The following is an 18,400-nucleotide window of genomic DNA, read 5'->3' as shown; positions in this document are numbered from 1 at the left end:
TCTGATCAAGGATGCCAAGAGGAACATTCACTGGAGTCGTATTTAATGGCAGTGGTGATAGGAAAAGACAGGCATGTCCAATCTCACAGGCACATGTTCCCTCACCCACCCCCTGGGATCTGGCTAGGAGAGGCACGTCTGTCGGCAACAAAACCCTGGCACCACCCAAAGAATGTCTGTGTGGCAGCTTCTGCAGCCACAAAATATCACTGGATTGGGACAACAGTGCCACAGAGAAATAACAGAAGCATAGTGCATGTTGACAGGAGATATGGACAAATCTGTCAATTTCCATTAGTCTCATCTTTAGAGTAGATCCAGTGAAATTTATGGACCTGTTCATTTCAATGGCTCTATTCTGGGTAGGATTGTCATTGGATACAATTCAAAATTTCTAGACCAATTCGTGGAGGGTATGATTGTCAGCGGTCGCTAGTCATGATGGCGATGCTCTTCTTCCACTGCTGGAAATGTGGAGAATTTGTCCCCCATCCATCGCTGGGAAGATTAAGTGGGGTAAGTGTTGTTTCACTCAAGCACTACTTATGGGCTTCCCATAGGCATCTGCTTGGTCGCCCTGAGGACAGAAGATTGGACTCAGTGGGCCTTTGGCCTGATTCAGTGGGGCTCTGCTGACATTCTTACACATAGCCAGCTGAAGCCCGGCATTATAGCCAGCATTATATCCATTTACTTAGGTGCACCATCAATGAAGGGAAATTCAAAATGGTGGCCCTTGGCCACTTGCCACTGCCTGATGTCTGGACCCATTGCTAAGCCCATAGCCGGAGCCCACTGATGTAGGAGGCAACCCCACAAACCCAGAGCAGTTCCTAATCGGGATGGAGTATATAAAGGCTACAACATGGACCAGAAAGGGTTTCAAATATACTTCCTGTTCAACTGTAAGGGAGCAGTTTAGGAGACCACCTCTCTCCATACAGTATGAACCTACCTGGACCCTGAGACCATCGCCTGAGGCCCTTCTTTGTCTGCCTCCTCCACAAGCGGTCTGGAGGGTGGCAACATGAGAATGGACCTTTTCTGTGGTGGCTCCCCATCTGTGGGAATGCACTCCCCTGGGAGGTTTGCCTGGTGCCTTCACTATACACCTTTAGGCACCAGGCGACAATATTCCTGTTCAACCAGGCCTTGGGCTGATTAATATTCCATGGCTTTTTAAATGTGTTGTGGGAGGGAGGGTTTATTGGTTTGTGTTTGTTCATATTTTTATTATGCATTTTGTGTGCTTTATATTGCAATTTTATTTTGTGAACTGCCCTGAGATCTAACAGATGAAGGATAGGGTACAAATTTAATAATCATTACCATCATCATCAACAAGTCACAGCAGGCTTTAGGGTCGCACAGAACATCTCTGAAAGTGGGGAGGCTTCCACGTAGCTCGAACTACACAAATGGTGCTGTGCTACTTTCATATCTTGAGGGGGTGGGTTAGCAAAAAGCAGGATAACTTTGGTTTCCTTTCGGTCATCCAGCCACCTTGCGGCCAGGGCCACGAGAGCCCCTTGCTAATGTCTGCTCCTTCTTCCTCTGAATGTGCTGAAAAGCAGCCTTTGGCTGCTCCTCCCTTTTCTCCCCCTCCCCCCCCAAAAAAATCATCCCTCACAGAGTGGGAAAATAACTGGAACAAAGCAGAGCTGGATCAGTATTAGACCTGGGGTTCTGAGCAGCCCCCCTTTTGTTCAGTGCCAGCTGGGAATGAGTCACAAAACAGAAGCCCCTTCCCCTTGTAGCCCGGGCCACCTCCATTGAGCGGCAGTGAAGCAGAAGCCGGCTCTGTCCTCAGCACTTTTCTTTTCTTCTCCCCCTCCCCTCATCCCCCCCCCCAGCTCCCCACAATGCAGCACAACAAAAACCTCCTCCCCAGGCCGGCTTTCTCCTCAGACGCGTTTCCCTTTTATTGGGCCTGCCCTGCAAATGAGATGTACTTTCTGCTTTAACTAACTCAGGGAAACATTCGCAGACTCTATCTTTCTTTTCAGAGGGTTAGGGCTTGGCAGCCAAGAGGTTGAGGAAGCCGGAGGAGGGACAGGGGTAGCCAGGGGGTGATGGGGAAGCGGTTGCTATAGGGATGGTGTGCAGGCTGCCAAGAGGTGCTGTGGGGGACCACCACCAGGTCCCAGAGAATGCCAGGCCTTCCTCGACACTGCTCACCTGCAGGGAGGAGGTGGGGGGTGGTGGACAGGGGCACAGAGGCCTTCTTTTTCTTTTCTTTCCACCCCCCTTTGGATACAGACCTTGATGTGCTCCGCTTCCCACTTTGTTGGCTTCGGAGCCTCTCGGAATGCAAACCAGGCCCGAAGACAAAGGTCTCCGTGGTGGAGAGGGGTGGGTGGGAAACGGCTTCTCCTCAGGAGGCATTTAAAAAGCCCCGTCCTCCTGTTGGGATGATTAGGGACCAATTTAAAGGTCACTTTGGGAGAAAAAAGGCCCACGCTGCTCGCGGTTGTGTTGGGACTACCTGCCTGCTAGGCAGGAGTGTGTCTCCGTAGCCCCCACTGGGCTGCGGGTTCACAGGTGAAAACAAGGTGGGGGGGGGAGAGAGGCAAGCAAAAACCATTGCACACGACCACAGGGACGGCAGGCACCAGGAAGGGCGGGAACTGGCTCCCCGAAAGGCTCTGCTCCAGCAGATGTAGGCATTTCAACTGTCTGCATTTTTCATGGCAAATTATTGTGCCTGCTGCTGGTAAATAGGGGGGGGGGGGGGAGAAAGTGCGAGACTGGCTAAACTACGCTCAGATTAAAGAAGTCTTTAAAAATGACAAAAAGTTAGGGTTCCAGGTGGAGAAATCGAAGTTGGAAACAGAACTGTTAGAGCCTAAGACTAAGGTACTTTCAAGAATGTATAACTTGCTGTTAAAATGGAATACACAAGATGAAATGGTTAAATCGGCTATGATAAAGTGGGCACAGGACATTGGGCACAACATTATGTTTGAGGACTGGGAAAGGTTGTGGACCATTGGGTTGAACTTCACTGCATGTAATGCTTTGAAGGAAAATGTAATGAAAATGATATATAGATGGTACATGACCCTAGTTAAACTTGCCAAAATATACCATTTGTCTGATAATAAATGTTGGAAATGTAAAGAAAATGAAGGAACATTCTTTCACCTCTGGTGGACGTGCCCTAGAGTGAAGGCTTTCTGGGAAATGATATATAATGAGCTGAAAAAGGTATTTAAGTATACTGAGTTGACTTTCTTTAAGTATACCTTCACTAAGAAACCAGAGGCCTTCCTTTTGGGTATTGTCGGCCAGAAGGTGTTAAGGAAGGACCGAACATTTTTTATGTATGCAACAACAGCAGCAAGGATACTTATCGCTAAGCACTGGAAAACCCAAGATCTACCCACACTGGAAGAGTGGCAGATGCAGCTGATAGACTATATGGAACTAGCTGAGATGACCGGCAGAATCTGAGACCTGGGAGAAGAGAAGGTTGAAGAAGACTGGAAGAAATTTAAGATTTATTTTAAAAAGCATTGTAATTTGGTTGAATGTTAAGAAGGATGCTAGATCATAAATAATTGAGCACCACTAAACTAGATGGAATTAGGATGACAAGTGAGATTGAGGAAAAAACAAAAACCTTTGGGAGGATTATTAGATTATATTTTAAATGAATGGGATATAAGAATGTAAACAAGATGATAAATTGCGGGTAAGAATTGACAATGATGTAAGTGGGAGCGGGAGACGTGAGGGAGTCCAATGAAGCTAAGAAAATATGTTATGATATATGTTTCATTGTTTTTTATTTCTGCATTTATGTTTAAAATTTTTAATATATATATATATATATATATATATATATATGAATTCATATATTTATAAAAGCAACATTTAACAATGCATTAGATTGGGGGATTCTTTTTTTTTTTTTTTTTTGCAAATATATGCATATTAGGCAAAATTGCATAAAAATGTATGTGTGTCCGGAGAAATTTACACGCCGCTGAACAAAAATTCATATACGAGGGTAAATGTATATTCTCAGTGAACGCGTCATACAAAACTGCATTATGCTAGGGGAAATTGCTTTGCAAAATTGTGTATATTAGGCAAAATTGTGTGCAAATGCATATAGCACTAAAAGGCTAATGCATTTTCATGAGAACTTTAGCAAAAATGCAAACTGATGTGAAAATGTGGAAAACTGAACTTAAGATTGGAAAAATGAGAAATCACAAGAAACAAATTGCAAGAGTCACCCATCCCTATTGGTAAAGCACTGCTTGGTGAATGTGTGTTGAAGCTTTTGTCCAGGTGTATAAATATGTACTCCCTCTTGTCTCATTCTGCCTGCCCTATCCTAGGATGTATTGAATTTGTACATGTGCTGTTTCTGGCATTCTGAATCTGAATATGTGCTTTCTGTCTTGCAAGGAAATACACAGTTTGAGAGAAAGATAACAAAAGTTCTTTGGCAAAACATGCCATGGAAGTGGCAGATTTGGGAATAGCTACTCTCATGCTCGCATAATGTAAACAAGAGTATTTATGTCAAACGTTGAGAAGAAATTGAACGTGCTGAGGCGGTGCTTGTGTTTAATCAGCCTGGGGGTTGGGAGAGAAATGCAAAATGTCTAGCAGGTGAGACTGTCAGGAAGTAAGCAAAAAAATGGGGGGTGGGGTGGGGAGGAAGAGTCTGTGGATTTAAAAAGGGAAACAAATATAAGGAACAGCCCAGTACCAAATTGGAGGCCAAAGAAATGTAAATGCTTTTGTCAACAGTGTGCAAAAGCAGGAAAACTCCCACAAAGGACTATAAATCCTTCAGGGGACTGACCTCTTTTTGCTACAGAAAATGGCCGTATTGTGCATTATTAAAAGAGGCCCTGCGTTGGGCGAAGGAACAGAACTTTTGTGAGCTTCAGGACACTTGGCAAAACTGAACAGGAGCAAAACAGACTAAGCAGAGTTCCCCTCCTGCTCCCCCAAAATATTGCCTCAAATATATTGCCAAGCTTTAAGCTTTCTTGTTAATGTGCACGTAGTCTAACAGCCAATCCAACACAGCCATCGGTTGGCTGGTTTGTTGCCACGGTCTTCTCACAACTCTCCTCCCGTTGAGGAGCAAAGCAGAGGAGGAGGTTGCCAATGGAGGGCGCTTGGTGTTTCAGTAGCAGCAGCAGCAGGAGGCTAAGCAATAGCAAGGAGGGGCCTGTGCAAATAGGTAAGTGAGCTACTTGTGTGCTCCTCTTCCCTCACACACTGGGAACCCATTTGCCTGCTCCTTTGCGTCTGCTGCCACCACCTCCTTCTCCCTTGTGGCAGTGAAAGGACCTTGTAGCTGAATGCAGCTGGGCCTGCTAGGCTGTGGGATCTGGCCTTGGACCAGAGCATTTTATCACTTGCAACCTCACGAGTGCCTTCTGGTGAATATTCCCAAGCAGAAAACAAGACTTTTTGTGAAGTGCACCAAATTGTACCGCAGGTATGGTGGTGACCCTCCAAATGACGGTTATTCCACAAGTGCATTTGATGCAATAAAGCTGGGAGATGAATTTAATTTCCTCTGTGGCAAAATGCTGCAAATGAAGGGTGGATGAATTCTTGTGGTGCATGGGAGTTTCCTCAGAAGCACTCCCACTGGCTTCAACAGACTTGCTCCCAAGTAAACTCGCGGATTATCGCAGTCTCAATTTCATTCAGTATGTGGAACGCAGCGGTTTAATAAAGTTTTAAAGTCAGAGCCTGAAGGGTTTGTTACTCTAGCACCGTTGTATCCATTGGCCAGGACACTGGAAGAATGCTACACAATGAAGCAACAACAGCAAATAAAGCTGAGGGATCTGGGTAGCAGGGAGGAAGAGAGAGTCTCACAAAACTTCTCTTACCTCAAAACAACCATCAACATTTAAATACTTTTCTGATGAGCAGCACTTCTTACTAAGAAGTTGTGTAAAATGTTACATGCCTGCCTTTTCTTCTGTTGTCACCAATAAAGGGGCCCAAAGATTGCTTTAAATTAGAGCTGAAAATTCAGCTGAGGGGCCTTGGGTTTCTGTGACAGGGCCAATTTCCCACATGCCCCACCAGGCCCATGGTTTGCAGGGGGAAATGATTTCCGTACCCCTTAGCTTCTCAACCTTATGGTTACTTCTCCACATTTCCACACAAATTTGTGAATATCGTTTTTTAAAAGTCCTCATGAAAATTCATTGACCTGCAAATCCCTCCTAACATGCACCTGGGCTCGTATGCCATTTTGCCTATTTATTTTATTATTATTTATTAAATTTATATACCGCCATTCATTTGAGGATCACGGGGGTAGTTTACAACACAAAAATGCACGACATAATAATAAAAGTAAAACAATAAACCCCAACCCCCACAGTTTAAATATACACATATTTGCAAAACCATTTTCCCCTAAATATAATGCATCTTTAAAAATTGTTTTCAGAAATATATGCATTCCAATGCACAGTTTACTCAAATATAGGCATTTTTGTACGCACTAATTGGCAGGAGAACAGCCCTGTGGGATTCAGAGAAGTGTAGATTTCTAGGATCTATGTGTTTCAGTTACCATATTGTTTCCGATAGGGTGAATTAGGCAAGTTCGCCTTTCAATGCAAAGCGAAATGAATTTTGCCTTAATCCCCAGCTAAGTCCCTGCCTTGCTACCTACACCATATCTGGCTAGCCTCAACATTGTGCTTAAAGGGAAAATCTACAAAGGCATGCAGAAAGAAAATCTAGACTAAGGGCAACTCTCTATTGCTGTCATTACACTGACCTCGACACAACCCCAAGGAACACAAGGGCTAAAGCACTTAATCTTTATTGGGGTTTATGGGTGCCTCTTTGAAATGCCTGCATCCTGACTGGTCTCCAGGGATGACCAGGAGTGGCTGAAACTTGCCCTTTGTGTTGACCTTTCTACTTGACACCCCCCAGCTGGCCTGGGGAGGAAAGCGCTGAGGTCATTGCATGTCTAAGACCGCGATCCCAGTTCCCACATCTATCTGGCAGTCGGAGTCTGTAAGGAGAGAGCAAGGCCTTGGATTTGAGCACATGTAGTCTGTAAAGACATGGCAGCAGAGCCACACTAACAACAACCTTGTCCACCAATGAGAATCCATGCTTCACTTTGTTGTTGGTGGTTTAGCTCATTGGAAACATGACTTTCTCTTACTTCTAAGGACTTTACAAATTCTTATTCTTATTCTTATTATTACTATTACTAAGTCATATCCAACTAATGTCTACTTGGAGTAGATCCACTGAAATTAATGGACCTAAGTAAGCCATTTCTATTGATTTCAATGGGTCTCCTCTATGCAGGATTAGATTCAACCCATTGTTATTTTAGATATATGCCTAAGATATAATAGCCAGCCCACTGACCATCCAGTCAACCGCCAGCAGCTTGCCTGAGGCCAAGAATGAGTACACCTGTCATTTTTTGTTTCTTTCAGTTTCTCATATTTCCACGTCAGTTTGCATTTCTTTAATTTCTTTAAAAAATCCTTCCCGAAATTCACCAGCATTTTAATGCAAATTTCTCCCAATACACAATTCTGTTTGCAATTTTGCCTAATATAACATTTTTGCAAAGCAATCTCCAGTAATAGAATGTCTGTTTCATAAGTTGTTTTCATTAATGTGCACATTTATGTGCAAACTTTGCCCTAGTATATGCATTTTTTGGGTGCCCAATAACTTCCTAGAAAACGGCGTTGAAAAATTCAGAGGCTTTCAAAGTAAAGCTATGTTTCGGTTTGTGCATTGTTTCAGAAGCGCGAATTAGGTAAGGTTGCCTTGAAATGCAAACTGAATCAAAGTTCTTCCCTGCCCCTACCTGAGACACAGAGGCTGCACTTGGCTCTCCCTCCCTGTCCTTGGATGGTGAAAAAACCTGTAGTCTCAAGAGGAAGATAATGCGAGCAGCACCGTCAGGTAACTCTCCACCCAATCGCAAGTAATCCTTAGCGTGAAATGGAATGAGAGGCAGTGGCAATGGCCATAATAACCCCAGAATAACTTGATTATTGCTATTATTTTGGAGGGGCAGGGAGCAGTCAACCGCAGAGCAATGCTGTGTACTGGAGAGAGGGAAGTAACCCCAATGTTACTTTGTGAAAGCTATCTCGGGGAGCTTTCTCGACTGAAAGTGGGATGGAAACAGAACCAAGAAAAGGAAAAAAAGGATGGGGAAGTATAGGAATGTGAGAAAATGGAAGGACACAGAGAGATGAAGGATCCCCTATAGGCAAGGTGAGGGATCCATCAGTTTCTGCCCAATGACACCACAAACACATGCAAGTCCTTTGAGCAGAAGAACCTAGTGGACACACAGTGGGCAAATGGGGCCTTTATCCTAACCCTTGAAGCAAGATCACTGCTTTCTGGCTCTCCAGCCTCGGATGAACACAAGATCCAATACCAGAAGATTTGGTAGCCATTTATCTCAGGTATTGCAATCCATGACTGACCTTGAATGCAAAAAGAAAAATGCAATAGTGAAATTAGAAGGAAGAGTAAGAAAGGACAGATGTGCAGGAGGTGCAGGTTCACGCTTCTGTTTTAAGAACAAATCTATGAATATTGGTATCCATGGAAGAGTCTCTATGAGCTTTGCAGAGAAAGAGAAGTCACATCCTTTGGCTCCTGGTAGATCTCTTCTTCTTCTTTGGCGATCACTCGTAGCCGAGTAAGATTGTCTTCCATAAACACGGTTTTAGCAATGAGTCCGTAAGTGACTGTGGAGGCCAATTCTGGATCCACGTGTCCTTCCACAGTGGGGACATTGGTTTCCGGGCGGGAGTTGATGATGGTGTCGATTTGCCAAGCGTGCCTTCCTCCTAGCACATTTCTCCCTTGCGTCCTGAATTTGAGTGTCTTCAAAGCCCATGACACCTTTGGTAAAGGCTGTTCTCCAACTGGTGTGCTTGCAAGCCAGTGTTCCCCAGTTGTCAGTGTTCATACTATATTTTTTTAAGATTTGCCTTGAGAAAGTCTTTAAACCTCTTTTGTTGACCACCAGCATTACGCTTGCCATTTTTAATTTCGGAATAGAGTACGCTCTGGAAGACGATCATCAGGCATCCACACAACATGACCAGTCCAACGAAGTTGATGTTGAAGAATCATTGCTTCTACACTGGTGATCTTTGCTTCTTCCAGTACACTGGCATTAGTTCGCCTGTCTTCCCAAGTGATGTGTAAATTTTTTCGGAGACACCGTTGATGGAATCTTTCGAGGAGTTGGAGATAGCGAGTAGGACCTGGTAGATCTACTCAGATGCTTATTACAAAATAAGGCTTGCTACCTTTCTGGCAAAGCTACAAAGCCAAAAAGTTCCACGGTCAAAGTGCAATGGTGAGACAAGACGCAAATGATCCAAAGTTTGAACTGTGTTAGGAACTGTGGTGGGTCCGGGGCACAGGAGAGCACCATGACCTCCATGGCTTGTTTGTGAGCTTCCCGGAGGCACCTGTTTGGCCAATGGTGGGGGAAAGGATGCTGCACTAGACAGATCTTTGGTCCAATCCATTGAGGCTCTTCGTACATTTCTGTATATGCAACAAACAGCATGAAATCAGATAGGAAAGAGCCACATTTGCTTGCTTGGCACTGGAAACGGGAGCCCTCAGCTCAGCTCCTGGTAAAACACAACCAGGCAGCTTGGATTGTTGTGTTGGTAGCTCGGCCAGGAATGGGAGAGAAAGACCTTCCTCACTTGGGACGTACTAAGTTGGGCATGAGGCGGGAGAGCAGCATAGTTAATAAGGAGTAAGAGTGATTGATGGTTTGTGCATTTGGGAGTTAAATGGGTATTAATTTCTTTAGGCTAATTTAGTTTGTTGAATGTGTTTGAGTCCATTAAAAAAAACCCAGAACCTCCCAGGAAACGAGTGGTTGTTTTTCTTTTTTTTAAGGAGAAGGGTGCAAAATCAGCAACGGTGATAACAATTGAGATGTTTGGATTCTCAGCAATGGAATGATGAAATAATTGGCCCTAGTGCAATAAATGTAATTGTAACTGTCTCGGGCATGTTGTGCCTCTCGTGACAAATGAAAATGTTTCAGGCTCCCTTCAAGACGCCCAGTTCCCCAGCCAGGTTGACAAAGGAGCAGCCGACAAGCGGTTAAATCTATCAGAGGATGGTCAATTTTGTTTGAAAACACTCCTTCCACCCCCCCCCCCAGACAAAGCACTGAGCCTTCTTTTATGTAGTCAATCTCCCCTCGCCAGGATGGCTGGAACTCAACTTTTCCTTGCCTTCTCCCAAAGGGGGGTGGGAGATAGAAGGCATTTTGCACGGAGGTTAAAAAAAAAAAGAGAGAGGGAGGGAGGGAAGGAAGGAAAGAAGGTTGGGGATGGTTTTTTTTAAAAAATGAGAAATGTCTGGCCTTCATGAAGGAAGCCACAAAGAATGTTTCCCTTTTCTTCGTTGATCATTTAATTTAGTTCTTCACAATATTGTGTAAGGGGGAGAAGAGAAAAGTGTGTGAGAGGGATCCCAGTGGAGATGCCCCCTCCCCGCTTTCTGATGTCACAGATGGTTCAGGGGACCAGCCCGCTCACAGCATGGTGCCTATATGCTTTCCTTCCCCCATTGTTCCCCCAGTTAAAAAAGAAGGGGGGAAATACAAAAGCAGTTGGAAAACATGCTTAATAACTAATTCCAAATAATTTCCCAAACAGAGGGCTCGGGCTAAGCAGAAGGGAGAGCTGTGCAGGCGCAAGCAGAAAGAGAGAGAGAGAAGGGGAAGGAGGGGGGGCACAACCTGCCCCCAAGGCTTCTTGGGCATCTGGACAAGAGTTTCTTTGGATTCCTTGCATGCTACTAGAGGGGACTTTGTTTCCCCCCCTGGAGCCAGCATCTTCCCCCCTTGGTGCCTTCTCCTCTGCAGGATGCTGCCTGAAGTTCTCCTGCTGGGTTTCGCCTTCCTTCCCTGGGTTTGGGGGGCTCAAACATGCCAATGCCGGTGCACCTGCCTGGCAGAGCAAGCGAGGAAGGCCCCGCAGGTGCCCAGCAGGCAGACGCGGCAGCTTCGCCACAGCCGCCCGCCTAGGCAGAGGCACAGGCTAAGAGGTAAGAGAACACCCCTCCCCACCTTTCTTTTCAGGGGGAAACAAAAAAACAAACAAACCACCAAGTTATAGGTTATAGGCCTGCGCTGACTTGCCAGTGGGCATTGCGGCCCACCTGTTTGAGTTCAGCTCTGGGGCTGGCGATCGGCGCCTCCTAGGAAGCGCGCCATGGGGAAATAATGACAGCTGTAGGGTTGCTGCAATAAACGTCAGTCAAAGCCGCAGTCGCTGGGAATGGTGGCGCAGTTGGTGCACAGGCTATCGCGGCACCACGGATGTGTACACTTGCGAAAGGAGACCACATGTGCTTTTGTAGCACTCAAGCAGTTTTGTATCGAAACCCGAGGAAGACCAGAATGAGAGAGAGCGGCCAAAGATGACTGGAGGAGGAGAAGGTGGTGTTTTTCTTTTATTATGTCACTTATGGGTATGTTGTCGCCCACCCATTTCCTGCATCATTTGGGATGGATTATAAGGCCTTTGGGGGCAGAGACTAAGGAAATAAGATGGGGAAACAGGGAGAGAGATGGGGGGAAGCATGCAAAGGAAGAATGGTGAAATATTGGGGATCCAGCAGAAAGCTCTCCTGTGGAAGAACTCTGTTCAGCCCCCTATTAGTTTCCGTGGAGTTTTGTGGAGGTGATTTTCCCAGTGAAATTGTACCCAGCCCAGTGGGATTTATGCCATGTGATGGGATAGGGATAGAGAAATCCTCTGAAATGTTTGTGTGGACTCCCAGCTCATAAGGGCTTTTGATAGAGTGCTTGGTCATTGTGCTTTTTTTTTTTTTTTTTTTTTTGCAGAAAACCCAATATTCTCTTAACTGCTTCTTACCTGCCCGGGCAAAAGACCAAATGTGAATACTGCTGGCTGCATTTCAAACTTCAGTGCAGTTTTACAAAAGTGTTGTACTACTTTCAAACATGTTTTAGAAATGATTTCTCTGCAGCACAGCTACAGAACGAATAATCTGTGACTGCAAAACATTAATGTAAAAGGTTGTATCATTATAACAGTGTTCAAAATAAAGCTACACTATGTGGACTGGACCTATGTTTTAGGTCTTGGGAAGACTTTTTACAGGGAGGGAGGGAGGACCTCGTATTCACTATTCAGTAACACAGAGGTCATGGCTCTGCTCTGAAAGTCAGTGAAAAGACAGTTGCATCTCTCTGTTGTCTTTGGACATTGATGCTGATCTCTCAAATGAACTGAATTCTTTTCTTTTTTGCCATTGTTTATTCCTATCTTGGAAGCCCCTGAAAAGTGTGGGGTGCATCCCAACTAAGTTTGTTGAACGTAGTTCCCATTGCAATAAATGGGACTTATCCTAATCCAAGGCTAACTGATTTCAATCAGAACTAAGTTCAGCTAACTTAGTCTGGATCCAACCCTAGGATTAGAAGAAAGAAAGAAATTACCTAGGTGTTTTAATGGTGCTGCAAATTACACTGAGGCTAAAACAACCTAACTGTAGGCTGATCATGATAAGCAAGATGAAGGGCTGAACTCTTTGTGTGAATGATGATAGTTGTCCACTGCTTAGAGAATCTTTTTATATTAAGAGGCATGAGTTGACATGAGTAAACAGTCAAACACCACCATCTATGTGCATACTCAATTGCTGCCGTAACACTTTAGTTTCCAAAGGAAATGTATGGAGCGCTTTGTTTATTTTCATTTTATGTTCAGCCTTTCCCCATCCTAAGATCCCCCAGATGTTTTCGACTGCAACTCACATCAGTCCCAGTCACCATGGCCAACACATACTGGGTGTGAACAAGGGGAGTTGTGCTTCAAAACCTTTAAGGGGGCACCGGGATGGGGAAGGCTGCTTTATTGATTTTATCCCCAGTGGAACAAATTTGTGTAATAGTTTGGCTCTAGCAGATGTGATAATTGTTAATCAGAGAAGGATGTGTTACAATTGCTGCATGACACGCACCATGTTCGCAAGGTGCATTGAGTGATATTCATGTGCAAAATCTTGAAATCTTGTAATAACAAGTTTATAACAATATATTAATTAATTAATTTGGTGAAATTATCAATTATATGATGCTTGATAAAATGCATCTTTGTCTGTTATTGCCACTAATATATGCAATTTCATGCACACTACCCTTTTATATGCATTTCTGTACACATTCCTTGGCCAGAAATCTGCATTGCAAAATTCAGAGAAATGCACATTTCGAAGGATGGCTCTGTTTTTGTTTCAGAAAGTGCGAATTAGGTTGGTTTGCTTTTAAATGTGAACCGAGCCATATTTCTACCCCCCCATCCCTAGTCGTCTGAATACAATAATCGGCCTTTGCAAAGTACAGGTTGGAATGGAACTGCCTCAATGGAGTGATCACGTGACTTTTGGGGAAGAAATGTGATTCTCTCACATTTGACTTCTTCTGGAATCAATGGGAGGTTGTTGTGTCACGTGTATCGAGGGTTGCAGGCCATCGCAATGTGCCATCGCAATGCACGCTATGCCCTGTGCCTCATGTAGCACTTTGCTGCTGATACTAGGCCATTGTGCCAGTGTTTGATAACAGAATACAACAAAGCCCAGAGCATTGCTTATAGAGTGCAGGGGCCTTAATTTGCAAGCCTAATACATGGGAAAGAGGCCATTCCTATGCACAAGGGATTGTAGGATTAGCTGCATCTCAGCTTGGCGGAACAAAGTTGGGGTGATTTACAGTGTCTAACCACTTCACAGCTGGCCTGTGTTTCCTAAGAGGGGTCTCATGTTCACACAAGTTTTCTGTATGCATGCACCTTCCAAAGCTACCATAGGCTGAACACACTCTATACCTTCAAAGCACGTTCAATGCAGATTCCTCTGTACCAAAAGAATTCTGGGCACTGTAGTTTGTTAAGCGTTGCTGTGAATTGTAACTCTGTGAGGGGTAAACTACAGTGCCCAGAATTCTTTGAGAGGGGAAAACATGATTTGAAGGTGCTTTAAAGGACTAGGATGTATGCAACCCTCAAAGAATTATGGGTTAACAAATTAGAGGGCCCAGAATTCTTTCAGGGAAAGAATGTGATTCGAAGGTGTCATGTGTATACAGCCTTACATGGCAGCAGTACATGTCAACATGCATCTTTAAATGGCAACTGCTACCCCAAAGCAACTGAAAGACTATGAGTGATCATGTGAATGCTGACTGAGGCTTTTAAATTTAAGATGTATGACCAGCTTTCACTTGGTCTCCTCAGTATTTTTGGGCCAGGATGATAATTTTGTAGTTACAGTGGTACCTCGGGTTACATACGCTTTAGGTTACATACGCTTCAGGTTACAGACTCCGCTAACCCAGAAATAGTGTTTCAGGTTAAGAACTTTGCTTCAGGATGAGAACAGAAATCGTGCTCCGGCGGCACGGCAGCAGCGGGAGGCCCCATTAGCTAAAGTGGTGCTTCAGGTTAAGAACAGTTTCAGGTTAAGAATGGACCTCCGGAACGAATTAAGTGCTTAACCCGAGGTACCACTGTATATTAACTGTGGGAATTTGCACAATGCATAGCAAGTATATGCATGCTTTGGGTATGGCTGACACATGCTTCTTATATTTTACTCCCCCTTGCAGCATTTGGGAGCAGATGGGCCACATTTTTACCAGGTATATAGACAGGAGGCATCTTTAGGATATGTTTCCAGGATCATATGAAGGGGCTGCAGTAGTTTCTGGGCTAATTCCAAAGTGCCATCTAATGGATCCCTGGACAAACTGCAGCCTGGAACAGCCCATGTCTCAATAACGGTAACAAAATCCTGCACTGTGCATTTCATTCATTATACCACAGCCATGGTTTCTCCCAAGAATCCCAGGAACAGTATTTATTAAAGGGTCTGGTAGTGGTAAGGAGATCTTTGCCCCCTGACCGGTGAACTACAGTTTTGAGAATGGTTTAACCATCAATTTCTCTTCCCAGAGAACCTTGGGGAATTGGATATTGAGTCACCAATATTGGGTTGTATCCAACATTAGTCCTACTCATAGACTCATTGAAGTTAGTGAAACTAAGCTAGGCCCCATTTATAGCAATATCCTGCCACTCTAAACAGCCATGGCATCCCTCAAAGAAAAATGGTGTAGCTTGTTAAAGTTCCTGAGAGTTGCTAGGAGATCTCTGATCTCCTCCCAGAACTACAAATTCCAGATTTCCCTGGGAAGAGGGATTGTTGTTAAACCACTCTGAGGATTGTAATCTCCTGATTAGGGATCTTCTAGCAATTCTCAGGAACTTTATCAAACTACATTTCCCATGTTTCTTTGAGAGAAGCCATGGCTGTTTAGGGTGCTGAGGGTTGTTATGGGACCCCTGTTCCCACCCCAGAGCTACATTCTCAGACTGGTTTGACAACAATCCTTCTTTCCAGGGATTTATATGGGATATAAAATTTTTTTTGGGGGGGAGGGGATGTCTCCCTGTAATGTGGACTCCCTCTTTAATGACTTGAAAGTGCTGCAGTTGAAAGTATAGGTGAACATGCCTCATACTGAGACAGATCCTTAGTCTATCTGGGGATCTCCAGAGGTTTTGGACCATAACTCTCAGCATCCCCAGTTAGTGGCCATGCTGGATGAGGCTGATGCAAGATGTGGCCAACAACATCTGGAGGACAGCAGCTTGGATAAGGCTGAACTACAATTAGCAGAAACTCTCCAGAGTATCAGGCACTTGACCTCCTTAGTTGGAGATGCTAGAGATTAAACATGGGTCCTTCTGCATGCAAAGCACTTATCTCACGGTGCGGAAGGGGGCAGAAGTCATTGTATATCACCAATCAGCATAACATTTGTACAGTACATGCTAATTTATATCTATAGATACACATTTAGAAACAATTACAGTGGTACCTCGGGTTACAGACGCTTCAGGTTACAGACGCTTCAGGTTACAGACTCTGCTAACCCAGAAATAGTACCTCGGGTTAAGAACTTTGCTTCAGGATGAGAACAGAAATCGTGCAGTGGCAGTGGGAGGCTCCATTAGCTAAAGTGGTGCTTCAGGTTAAGAACAGTTTCAGGTTAAGAACGGACCTCCGGAACGAATTAAGTTCTTAACCCGAGGTACCACTGTACTAACATTCCTCTCAGTCTGTGCCTGTATTAGACCCAGAATTGTTTTTATTATGAGGTTGCTCTTGTTTTTCCTGATGATGTATTCCTTGTTAAATTGCTTCAGGGTGTTTTGCGGGAAGCAGTTCATAATTTAAGTAAATACACAAATAATTCATGCAGAAATGCCAGCCATCTCACCACAGTGGGGAAGATTGCTCTGACCATGCGGCCTGCATGCTTGTTTTATCTGCTGCCCAGGTGCTCACTGTTGATGGGCAACGTCAAGGTCTATTGTCTCCCTTCTTACGGTCCTTTCTCTTTCAACCAGAATCTGACTCTTCAAATAGAGGACTCTTTGAAAAAGAGGACTAGCCTCTGTAAAACAGGACACATGACTGCCTTAGAGCTGTGGCTGCTCCCCAAACATAACAGGAACCATTTCTCATGGAAGCTTTGCCTCCGCAGGAGTGGAAAGTGCTAAATCAGGATGTGTAATTCAGATAGGCCTTTTGGGAAGGCCCCAAAATAAACTTAACCTCTTCCATGCTTTTAGGTTCCAAAACAGCACACTTTCTGGAAAAGAGTTATATTCGCTTTCTGGAAACATCAGTGGGTGGCAGGGAAATAAAGCTGTTTCAACTTGATTAGTTAACAGTGATGTAATCCTGCTGAAAACAAGGCATGCTATATCCTGTATTGGTCTGAATACAGGCCATCCCCCAATTTGTTTATTTTTTACCGTTGTTATGGTTGTATAAAACCAAATTGTGGCCTATAATCATGCTCTTATAGGGTCAGGATGCTAGCAGTGGGTGTGGCTATCTCACACTCTTTAAATTGCCCTTCCCACTCACTCATGCACAATCTTGCATGTGCAAACGCACACAGCCCTTCCTCAGCGGATCAGTGCAAACCAGCTGAGCAGGGGAGCTACCTCCCCCTGTCCATTCATCAAATGATTGATGTGATGAAAGAGGGCAGAATGATTTAAATCCACATCAGGGTGTTGGACTCTGTCCAGCCCTGCACTGTGTCCAAAGAGGACCAAGGATGCTCACTGGCTACAAAACTCCAAGTTTTTATTGGCAGAGGAAATGGAAAATTGTGGGAATGGAATGGTGGGGTCTGGAAAAGTGTGCGGCTAACTCTGTGGAACCTTCAGCAGAAGCACTCTGCACTGCAATTATTATTATTTTTAATTTCAAACTCTCACCTTAGTCCCACTAACATCAATGAGAAGAACTAGCACGGGATACAACCCAATGATGTCACTCAATATACAATTCCCCTAGTTCCCTGGGAAGAGAGATTGATGGTTAAACCATTCTGGAAACTGGAACTTTCTGATGGGAATAGCGGTTTCCTAACCACTCTCAGCATCCTTAACAAGCCACTATTCCCAGGATTTTGTGTGGATGTATTTATAACAGTTTAAAAGGTAAAGGTAAAGGGACCCCTGACCATTAGGTCCAGTCGTGACCGACTCTGGGGTTGCGGTGCTCATCTCGCTTTATTGGCCAAGGGAGCTGGCATACAGCTTCCAGGTCATGTGGCCAGCATGACTAAGCCACTTCTGGCGAACCAGAGCAGCGCACAGAAATGCCGTTTACCTTCCCGCCACAGTGGTACCTATTTATCTACTTGCACTTTGACGTCCTTTCGAACTGCTAGGTTGGCAGGAGCAGGGACCGAGCAACGGGAGCTCACCCTCTCGCGGGGATTCAAACTACTGACCTTCTGATCAGCAAGTCCTAGGCGCCACTTGCATCCCTTATAACAGTTTAGGCTGTTCCAATAAGCTTATATTATGGAACATTAAAAACAGAATAGGAAAAAAAGACAACAAAAACCAGATATGAATTCCTAACACTATGTCAGCTGACAAAAAAACTGCCTTCAGATATCTGAAGGGCTGTTGTGCAGAAGATAGAAGTGATTTGTTCTCGCCATCAGGCAAGAGTATAACCAATGACTGGAAATCGCAGGGAGGAAATGTTTTAACAATCAAAACTCTTTGACAGTGCAGCAGCAGCAGCCTATATTGGAGATGGGATGGTCTCTTCTTCATCAAAAGTATAGGCAGTGGCTATTTTGTGTGTGCCTCCCGTTCCTGGCCCCCATGTGCGTCAGTTTGCATTTAAAGGCCAACCTACCTAATTCACATTTTCTGAAACAATACATGAACGGAAAGACAGACATCCTTCAAAATTTGCAGTTCTCTAAATTTTGCAATGCAGTTTTCCA

The 18,400-nt window shown here is 44.4% G+C and overlaps 1 protein-coding gene across 1 annotated transcript in view; it reads left to right on the top strand.

Moving 5' to 3' along the window:
* Nucleotides 1–10,627: 10,627 nt before the first annotated feature.
* Nucleotides 10,628–18,400, top strand: part of ROBO4 (roundabout guidance receptor 4) — a 99,554-nt gene continuing 91,781 nt past the window's right edge. Inside the window, exon 1 of the mRNA XM_079954937.1 lies at nucleotides 10,628–11,088. Coding sequence (XP_079811063.1) covers nucleotides 10,908–11,088 — 181 coding nt within the window. The 5' untranslated portion in view covers nucleotides 10,628–10,907. The remainder of the gene's footprint in view (nucleotides 11,089–18,400) is intronic.

Source organism: Podarcis cretensis (assembly GCF_951804945.1).
Source record: "Podarcis cretensis genome assembly, chromosome: 15".
In the NCBI taxonomy this organism is placed as follows: domain Eukaryota; kingdom Metazoa; phylum Chordata; class Lepidosauria; order Squamata; family Lacertidae; genus Podarcis; species Podarcis cretensis.
The sequence above is the reverse complement of the archived record's forward strand: the minus strand, read 5'-3'. Positions and strand labels throughout refer to the sequence as shown.